This window comes from Onychostruthus taczanowskii, unplaced genomic scaffold (genome assembly GCF_017590055.1).
Source record: "Onychostruthus taczanowskii isolate IOZ18803 unplaced genomic scaffold, ASM1759005v1 scaffold30, whole genome shotgun sequence".
NCBI classification, from domain to species: Eukaryota; Metazoa; Chordata; class Aves; order Passeriformes; family Passeridae; genus Onychostruthus; species Onychostruthus taczanowskii.
In genome coordinates, this window is record NW_024500350.1 from 7,962,552 (window position 1) to 7,970,560 (window position 8,009).

An 8,009-nucleotide genomic window follows, 5' to 3' on the forward strand; every position below is an offset into this window, starting at 1 on the left:
AGGCACTGGGGTCTCCTCACGGCTGAGGAACGAGGCTCCTGCCCCCACCAGAGCCCTGGCAGGGCCAGCCCACGGTGACAGTGACATGCCTGGGACTGCCATCTGCCAGCACAGCAGTGTCCCTCAGGACCCCTCAGGGACGGGGAGCACAGACACGCTCACACCCCCGGCTCCACCAGCACCTTTTACTCCAAACAAGTCCACAGGGACCCACGCCGGTGCTGAGCTGTGCAGCGTGGAGCTGTGGCAAGTCCCGGGGCTCAGCAGTGACACAGAGCATCAGGACAATGTCCCTCTGGAGTCGCAGGGGCTCAGCCCGGGCCGGCCCGGGCGCGCTCCCGCTCCAGCTGTTTGCGCCGCTGGATGTCGCGGTAGGCGCGGATGACGCGCGCCCGCTCCTCCTCCAGGATGCGCCGGCGAGCCATCGACACCGCCGGGGACACGGGGGACACGGGGGACACGGGGGACGCCTGGCTCTGGCCCAGGCGAGGCGTCAGGAGGAGCTGCTTCCGTCCAGCCTGCAGGCAGAGATGGCACAGCTCAGCGCTGAAGGATGACACACGGGACTGCGCTCCAAGGAGCTGGCACCGGCTCACTGAGGCCACCGCTGCCCTCCCAGGTACCGAGGGGTGGGTGGCACTGTCCCCAGAGCTCACCTGCTCGGCAGAACCCTGTCCCCTGGGCCGTGAGGTGATGGTGGGTGGCTGTGTCACCACCTCTCCAAAGGGCACCGTGTCTGCAAGAGAACGGGGTCAGTGGGAGACCCTCGGGGTGCCCAGCTCCCCCCACGTGCTGCCCCTCGGGGCTGGGGTCACTGCAGCCCCCCCCCCCCCCCACTCCATCCTCACCTTGCAACAGGCTCTTCTCCAGCATGGCCTCCTTCTTCTCCTCCTTTTTCTTCCGAGCTTTTTCCAGCTTCCTTTTCTGAAACCTGAAGAGCCACATTATGGCTCAGGGGTGGGTAGGGAGCAAGCAATGAATCCCCACCCCACGGGAGCCCCCCAAACCCCACAGCTTTTCCCCCAGAAGGGTGAAGCAGGCTTGTGGCTCTGTTCCCAGAGATCCATCCCCATGGAAAGGGCGCCCACCGCCCCCCAGCTGCACCCCCCCGACCTGCCCTGCAGAACTGGGCAAGGGGACATGCCACAGGCATGGGCTGGCCCCATCTGGCTCACACGGCCTTGCTCTCACTCTTTTTTCCTTTTGGACTTCTCTGGAGCCGTCGCCTCCTTCTCAGGCTCCCGCTGGAGCTGGTTCTCTGTGAGGAAGAGGACGCGCTGCACCTCCTGCTCCATGCGGCAGATGTAGGAACGCTCCGACTCGCCCCTGCCCCTCCGGAACCTGGGCACGGGAACGTCCCCCGCGGCCTCGGGGCCCTTGCACTTCTGCTTCTGCTTCTTCTCTAGGAGAGACGGGTGACATTTCTGCAGGGGTGACACCACGGGAGCCCCTCGGGCCGGCACAGCGCGGTGGGACATCACCGGAGGGAGGAGGATGTCCCACGGCAGCATCCAGCCATGCTGTAGGCTCCTGGGCCACCTGCTCGGGCCACCTGCGTGTCCCACCTGTCCCCTGCCCCTTGCCAGGGCCCGGGCGCTTCAGGGCCTCGCGGCTCCGCATGAGCTCCCGCAGGCGGAACGGGATCTCCTGCTCCTCGGGATGTTTGGGCTTCATGTTGTCCTTCTTCTCCTTCCTGGTGAAAACGAGCGCAGTCAGAGGGCTCCAGGGAAGCACCGGCACCTGGAGGCTGGGACCCCGGGACCCAGGCACCGGGATCCCTGTACGGAAGGATGCTGGGATTTGAGCACGGTGGAAAGCTCAGACTCAGGCACGGCTGGGCACCGGGACGGAGGCATGGGGAGCCATCAGGGTCAGCACGGGCAGACATCGGGACCCGGGCACGGTAGAGATCAGGACGCAGACGCCGAGAACGGGACCCGGCGTGGGTCCAGCCCCCAAACCGGGAGCGATCCCGACTGCATCCCGCGGGCACTGACCTGCTGCGGAGCGGCACGGCCGATCCATGTTCCGATCTCGGTGCCGCTTTCTGTGCCGGTCCCGCTTTCCGTCCCTGTCCTGGTCCCGGTCCCGCTTTCTGTCCCTTTCCTGATCCCGGTCCCGGTCCCCGGCCCTGTTTCGGTCCCGATCCCCGTCTCTGTCCCTGTTTCGGTCCCGATCCCAGTTTTTGTCGCGGTCCCCGGGCCGGTTTCTGTCCCCGGGCCGGTCCCGGTCCCCGGGCCATGGCTTCGCCACTCCTCACGTGCCCGTTCCGCCGCCACTTCCGGCTTTCTGGCCCCGCCTCTTGGTGCTTATTGGTCCCACCTTCCCCTCCGCTCCCGCCCTGCTGAGCGCACCGGGCTACCATTGGCTGAGAGAGCTGTCACTCGGGGAGAGGGGCGGGGCCAAGGCTCGGAGAGGCCAAGAGGTGCTGGGCATGACATGTGAGCGAGGACGGGGGGACATGGGGGGTGCTGGGGCGTCATAGCGGGTGCTGAGGGTGACGGGGGACAAGGAGGGGGATGTGAGGAGATGTAGGGATAAGGGGGGCTTGGGAGATGTGAGGGAGATGTGGGGACAAGGGGGACTTGGGGGAGATGAGGGGACAAGGAGGGGATGGGGATTGAGGGGAGTGGGGGGAACAAGGAGGGGATGGGCATGGGACTGAGGGGGGTGCAGGGAATGGGGTGTGGGGCAGGAATTGGGGTGTTGGGAGGTGGGTATGGAGGGGCTGGGGATGGCAATGGGGGTGCACTGGGGGCAGGGAATGGGGTGTGGGGCAGGAATTGGGGTGTTGGGAGGGGGGTATGGAGGGGCTGGGGGTGGCAGTGGGGGTGCACTGGGGGCAGGGGGTTCCTGTGGCTGAGCTGGGGGTGCAGCAGCCCTGCCGTACCCCCCCAGACTGGCACCAGCACGGGGGTCTCGGTTCCCTGCAGCCCCCCAACAGCCCCAGGGGGACCCCACGCCCCCCCACCACCACCTCCTGCAGCCCCCGGGAGCGTTCCGACACCGCCACAGGGGCTGGGGGCACCTCGGACACCCCGGGAAGGGACAGCGGGACAGCCACCCCCAATGGCGACAGGGGGGACCCCCCTGCAGCCCCCCCGATGCCCCCCCCGCCCACCCACTGCTGCGGGACCGGCTGCCCCAACTGTGTCTGGGTGGGATACGTGGAGGAGCTGCTGGAGCGGCACCGGGACGGCGGAGCCCAGGCCTTGGCGGCCGTGGAGCAGCACGTGGAGGACGAGAACATCAAAATGATCCTCAGGATGGAGATCAGGCTGCGTGCCAGGAAGGACTGAGCCTCCCACGGGCTCCCCAGATGGGTGGGGGATGCCCCGGGGGGGACAGGATCCGGGCCTGGGTGGTTGGGAGTGTTTGTTGTGCGCTGAGCGCGGCACCCCGGGAGTGTCACGCGAGGTTGGGTCACCTCCTGTCTCAGAGGGAGCTGTCCTTGGGGACAGGTGGTGGCTCAGGGCTGTCCTGAGCCCTGGATTTCCCGGGAGCTGGATGCTGTGCCCTCCCCAACATGGCAAATCCCTGCCAAGGGCAGCCTGAGCAGCCCCCCAGCCCTCCTCCTCCTCCTCCTGTGCTCCCAGCTGGAATTTAAGCACCTTGGGGGGATTTTCAGCACCTTGGCCATGCCCTGGTGATGGGGGGGCCAGACCCCTCCCCACTGGCACCACAAAGCCTCTTAGGAGCCTCTCTGGGGGCTCGGGGGCAGCGTGTGGCACCAGGCACGTGGGAAGCAGCAGCCTCCTGTCAAGGACATGGTCCCTGGTGTCACATCCAGGCTGCTCATCCAGGCTGCTCACCAAGCTGCCTTTTCTGCCTCCGTCTTGAATCCCCAGACACTTGTCCCAAACTTGGCCCTTCATCCTGGGGGACTCGCAGCTGTTGAGACCCACCCAGACCCCCCCATGTCATCCCAGGACAAGGTCCCCAAGATGCCACCCAGCCCTGGAGTGCCACGCACTAATGAACCCCAATTAACAGCCAGGCTTTGCTCTCTGCCAGGGAAGTAGGTGCTTTTCCATGGAAAACACTCCTGCATCCCTTTAATCCTATTTGTTGGAGCCCAACTAATTGCAATTAGTGACAGGGGCTGAAGTTCAATTAAAGTGTGCCGAGATTAGTCCGTTTTTAATTGCTTTAGTGCTAGATTAGGGAAGCTTTGGAGCAACACGAGCCATGGGCAGGGGCTGCTGGACCCTCTCTGGAACCAGGACCCCCACCAGGCTGGGCTGGAGACTGGAATGGGGGTCCCATCGCTCCCTGTGGGATCAGGGGACACTGGAGGAGTCTCTTTGGGAATGGGATCCCCCTGGGGGGAGGCAGGATTCCCCCACGTGGGATCCACTGCCCACTGGCACGGGCAGGGCTAATCCTGACACCTCCTCCCCCCCAGAGAGGGGAAGGACACTGGATTACCCCTGGGGGAAGCAGGGAGGTAAATAATCCTATTACCCCCGGGCAGGATAAATCTCCCTCCAGAAAAGCCCCCCAGAGCATCTCCAGGCCGGAGGGAGCCGGCTGGGCAGAGGGAGCAGCTCTGGAGCCGGGAATCGCGGCACTCTGTGAGTCAGGGGAGGGGACGCGGGGTTGTTTGCTGCTCTTCCTGCATCCAGGGACATCGAGGAACATCTCCCTGCCTTGGTGTTCCCAGAGCTGTGTTCAGCTCTGCAGCAGGGCCAAATCCCTGACAGGATCCCAGAGCGGGGCTTGTGCCGCAGAATTCCCGCTCCTGGTGCCATGGGCCATCCCCTGCTCCCCCTTCCCAGCCTGGGGTACCCACCGCCCCCACACAGACCTGGGCACGCCATGGAGGGTCCTGGCAGTGCCCTGAGGGGTCCCCGGGTGTCACACCCACACTGGGGTGGGGGACGGGGAGGAGGAGTGGCAGCAGCCCTGGTGGCCCTCGGGGTGCCCTTCCTGCCTTTGGGGGTTAACGCTGAGCTGGGCTGAGCCAGCCTTGTGGGGAGGGGGCTCTGCAAAGCCCAGCAGGGCGGGGGGGGAGGAGAAGCTGGTGGTTCCATTTCCCTCCAGCGGGTGTGAGGAGCTGTCCTGTGCCAGCGCTGAGCCCCGGGGAGCACCGTGAGCCCCGGGGAACGCCGTGAGACCCTGGGAACACTGTGAGCCCCGGGGAACGCCGTGAGCCCCAGGGAGTGCCGTGAGACCCTGGGAACACCGTGAGCCCCAGGGAGTGCCGTGAGACCCTGGGAACACCATGAGCTCCAGGGAACGCCGTGACCCCCAGGGCTGCTGGTCCCCCACAGCCATGAGCCTGGAGCCCCCCAAGCTGGAGGTCAAATCGGCCACGAGGGTGAGCGGGGGTCCTGCCACCCCCCGCAAGGGACCGCCCAAGTTCAAGCAGAGGCAGACGAGGCAGTTCAAGAGCAAACCCCCCAAAAAGGGGGTGCAGGGGTGAGTGGGGAAGGGCCCTGGGATGGGGTGGGGGGGCCTGTACGGGGATAGGCCAGACAATTCCTCTTTCCTTGCAGGTTTGGTGACGACATCCCAGGCATGGAGGGGTTGGGAACAGGTATGGGAATGCCACCCCTTTGGCAGTGGGGGGGTAGGGTCTGGGGGGGGTCACACTGCAACAAGCTCTGTCCTCTCTCTCCTCAGACATCACTGTCATCTGTCCCTGGGAAGCCTTCAGCCACCTGGAGCTGCACGAGCTAGCTCAGTACGGAATCATTTAGGATTTGGGCAGCCTCACCAGCCCTGTAGTGCTGTGTAGGTCGAGGCCCCCCCACCCATGCTGGGGAGGGGGGAGCTCAGCTTGGAAAAATGCTCATTAAACCCTAACGAGCACAGGAGTCAGTGTTGTGAGCTGGGGAGGAGGGAAAGCAGCTCCTCAGGGCCTGGGGTGGGATGGGCAGGACACAGATGGGTTCAGGATTCTGACAAGGTTTATTTGGGGCTGGACCAGCACCCCAGACATCCCCAAAGCTGCAACGTCCCTGCACACCCTCAGCAGCAGCACCAGTGGCGATGGCAGCACACACAAGACCCAGACACGTTCAGGATTTTTGACAAGATTTATTTAGCACCAAGCCACCCCCTGCATATCGCGATCCCCATGCTGCCCTCACAGCTGCGCTATCCCCGAGCACCCTCAGAGCCAGGAGCACTCCCACTGCCTCCAGCAGCAGCAGGACACCGGCCCCGGCCTGGCCCCAGCGCTCAAGACCCTGGGGTGGGATGGGCAGGACACAGATGGGTTCAGAACGCTGACAAGATTTGGGGCTGGACCAGCACCCCAGCCATCCCCAAAGTCCCTGCGCACCCTCAGCAGCGGCGCTGACGGCAGCACAGACCAGACCCACAGACGGGTTCAGAACATCCGACAAGGTTTATTTAGCACCAAACCAGGCAATCCCCATATCCCTCACGGCCGGATATCCCCGAGCACCCTGAGAGCCAGGAGCGCTCCCAGGGCCTCCAGCAGCAGCAGGGCGCCGGCCCCGGCGGCGATGGCCCCGGCCTGGCCCCGCAGCCACGCGGCCAGCGCGGCCCCGCAGCCCCCCGCGTGCAGCACGGCCCCGGCCGCCGCCGGGCCCAGCGCCAGCGCCCCGAACCCGCACTGGGCGTTGGGCACCGAGCCCTTCTGCAGCGGCTCCTGGCAGCAGGAGGCCGGCACGCCGCACGCCTGCACGCCCGGGGCGCTGCAGTTGAAGTACCTGTGGGATGGACACGGAGATGTGGGGTCACGCACGTTCGGGGTGCGGGACGGGGTGTGCCACCCCCAACCACAGAACTGGGCACCAAGTATGGGTTCCAGCTCATCCCTCTGCTTTATGGGCCGTTCTGGGGATCCCACCACCCCGAACATGAGTGCCTAGCACAGACCCCAAAAGGAACGGGGGGAGTCCAGCCCTGGGGTGGGGATGGGGTCCCACAAAGGAGGTTTTCAGCCTTGTGGTGAGAATGGGGTTCCACACCCAACACGGTTTTCAACCCCAGCATAGGTATGGAGTCCCACAAAGGAGGTTTTCAGCCCCAAGATGAGCATGGCCTTCCCCACTCACCCCCAGCCCCGACTCACGGGTTGCTCTCCCAGTCGCGGTAGGACTCGAGGCCGCAGCACTGGAGGCTCCTCTGCACCTCATCCAGCAGGAACTGCAGGTCGGGGTCCTCCTGGTAGCGCAGGAGGCAGAGCAGCAGCAGGTCCCGCAGCGCGTCCCGCAGCCGCCGCCGCAGCAGCAGCAGCAGGAGCCCCCCCAGCAGCTCCAGCCCCCCGAAAGCCAGCACGGCACCCAGGAAGAAGCGCAGCAGGCAGGGGCTGGCTCGCAGGGCGCCCAGGCAGCCAGCCAGGGACACGCTGCTGGCCCCCAGCCCCGCCAGCACGAAGAGCAGCATGGGGTCCGAGCCCAGGGGCGCCCCACGCTCCCCCCCGGGCAGGGGGCTCTTGGTCAGCAGCCCCCAGACCCCCACAGCAAGGGTCAGCAGCCCCAGCAGGAGGAAGAGGAGGTTCCAGAGGATGGCCAGGTAGCGCACGCAGCGGCTGAAGGGGCTCAGTTTGGGGGGGTCGGGGTACCACACCCCGGGGTCCTGCTCAACGGTGTCATCACCATCATCATCATCATCAAAGGAGGAGTAGGGCAGCTCCACCAGCCTGGATGCCTGCACAGACAGAGGAGCCACTCACAGCCCCCAGGAATGTTCTTCCAGCCCACAGCCAGTCACTGCCACGGGCTCCTGGAGCCACCCTACACAGCCTTGCTTAGCCCCAACCCCCCCCTGCTCATCACGGGGCTCTGCAGGGGAGCACCCCAAAGACTCTGACCCTAAGGGACCCCCAGACCCGTCCCTATGGAGACCCCCGGGGATGCAGCACGCTGCTACCCAGGGGTCGGGGGACGCGGGGTGCTCGGGTAAGGGGTCCCGGCATTACCTGGGGCAGCAGCCGGGTGCCCTCCCCGCGGGGCTGGAACAGGCGGACTCTGCTCAGCGCCATCGCCGTTACCTCGTGCCCGGACCCGTCACACTCCCATCATGTGAGGGGC

General features: G+C 65.8%; 4 protein-coding genes across 5 annotated transcripts; 2 read left to right on the forward strand and 2 right to left on the reverse strand.

The window, feature by feature from the left end:
* Nucleotides 1-171: 171 nt before the first annotated feature.
* CCDC137 (coiled-coil domain containing 137) lies at nucleotides 172-2,281 on the reverse strand. The gene is made up of 6 exons (XM_041409251.1): nucleotides 1,998-2,281; nucleotides 1,566-1,693; nucleotides 1,192-1,402; nucleotides 849-931; nucleotides 657-736; nucleotides 172-518 (listed from the first exon to the last, which is right to left on the reverse strand). Exons 1-6 carry the CDS (start codon nucleotides 2,240-2,242, stop codon nucleotides 312-314), a joined length of 954 nt encoding a protein of 317 aa, XP_041265185.1. The 5' UTR covers nucleotides 2,243-2,281; the 3' UTR covers nucleotides 172-311.
* A 502-nt stretch (nucleotides 2,282-2,783) lies between these two features.
* OXLD1 (oxidoreductase like domain containing 1) lies at nucleotides 2,784-4,132 on the forward strand. The gene has a single exon (XM_041409252.1). The coding sequence runs from the start codon at nucleotides 2,805-2,807 to the stop codon at nucleotides 3,297-3,299; it is 495 nt and encodes a 164-aa protein (XP_041265186.1). The 5' UTR covers nucleotides 2,784-2,804; the 3' UTR covers nucleotides 3,300-4,132.
* A 44-nt stretch (nucleotides 4,133-4,176) lies between these two features.
* On the forward strand, nucleotides 4,177-5,819 carry PDE6G (phosphodiesterase 6G). Of its 2 annotated transcripts, XM_041409254.1 has the most exons (5): nucleotides 4,177-4,574; nucleotides 5,044-5,073; nucleotides 5,131-5,421; nucleotides 5,499-5,539; nucleotides 5,626-5,819. In XM_041409254.1, the coding sequence occupies exons 3-5, from the start codon at nucleotides 5,225-5,227 to the stop codon at nucleotides 5,700-5,702; spliced, it is 315 nt and encodes a 104-aa protein (XP_041265188.1). In that variant the 5' UTR covers nucleotides 4,177-4,574; nucleotides 5,044-5,073; nucleotides 5,131-5,224; the 3' UTR covers nucleotides 5,703-5,819. The 2 variants fall into 2 exon arrangements, with proteins under 2 accessions (XP_041265188.1, XP_041265187.1); XM_041409253.1 differs by having other exon boundaries at nucleotides 4,273-5,089; nucleotides 5,147-5,421.
* Nucleotides 5,820-6,391: 572 nt separating this feature from the next.
* TSPAN10 (tetraspanin 10) lies at nucleotides 6,392-7,960 on the reverse strand. The gene is made up of 3 exons (XM_041409398.1): nucleotides 7,898-7,960; nucleotides 7,049-7,626; nucleotides 6,392-6,683 (listed from the first exon to the last, which is right to left on the reverse strand). The coding sequence occupies exons 1-3, from the start codon at nucleotides 7,958-7,960 to the stop codon at nucleotides 6,392-6,394; spliced, it is 933 nt and encodes a 310-aa protein (XP_041265332.1).
* Between the last annotated feature and the right edge of the window lie 49 nt (nucleotides 7,961-8,009).

Coding starts and splice junctions, on each gene's coding strand:
- OXLD1 (XM_041409252.1), top strand. CDS start 2,805: ATGGAGGGGCTGGGGGTGGCAGTGGGGGTGCACTGGGGGCAGGGGGTT.
- PDE6G (XM_041409254.1), top strand. CDS start 5,225: ATGAGCTCCAGGGAACGCCGTGACCCCCAGGGCTGCTGGTCCCCCACA. Junction 5,422..5,498: donor CCCAAAAAGGGGGTGCAGGG/GTGAGTGGGGAA, acceptor CTTTCCTTGCAG/GTTTGGTGACGACATCCCAG. Junction 5,540..5,625: donor CATGGAGGGGTTGGGAACAG/GTATGGGAATGC, acceptor CTCTCTCCTCAG/ACATCACTGTCATCTGTCCC.
- CCDC137 (XM_041409251.1), bottom strand. CDS start 2,242: ATGGCCCGGGGACCGGGACCGGCCCGGGGACAGAAACCGGCCCGGGGA. Junction 1,694..1,997: donor GCCGTGCCGCTCCGCAGCAG/GTCAGTGCCCGC, acceptor CGTTTTCACCAG/GAAGGAGAAGAAGGACAACA. Junction 519..656: donor GACAGGGTTCTGCCGAGCAG/GTGAGCTCTGGG, acceptor CTCTGCCTGCAG/GCTGGACGGAAGCAGCTCCT.
- TSPAN10 (XM_041409398.1), bottom strand. CDS start 7,960: ATGGCGCTGAGCAGAGTCCGCCTGTTCCAGCCCCGCGGGGAGGGCACC. Junction 7,627..7,897: donor GCACCCGGCTGCTGCCCCAG/GTAATGCCGGGA, acceptor CTGTCTGTGCAG/GCATCCAGGCTGGTGGAGCT. Junction 6,684..7,048: donor CGCGACTGGGAGAGCAACCC/GTGAGTCGGGGC, acceptor TCCATCCCACAG/GTACTTCAACTGCAGCGCCC.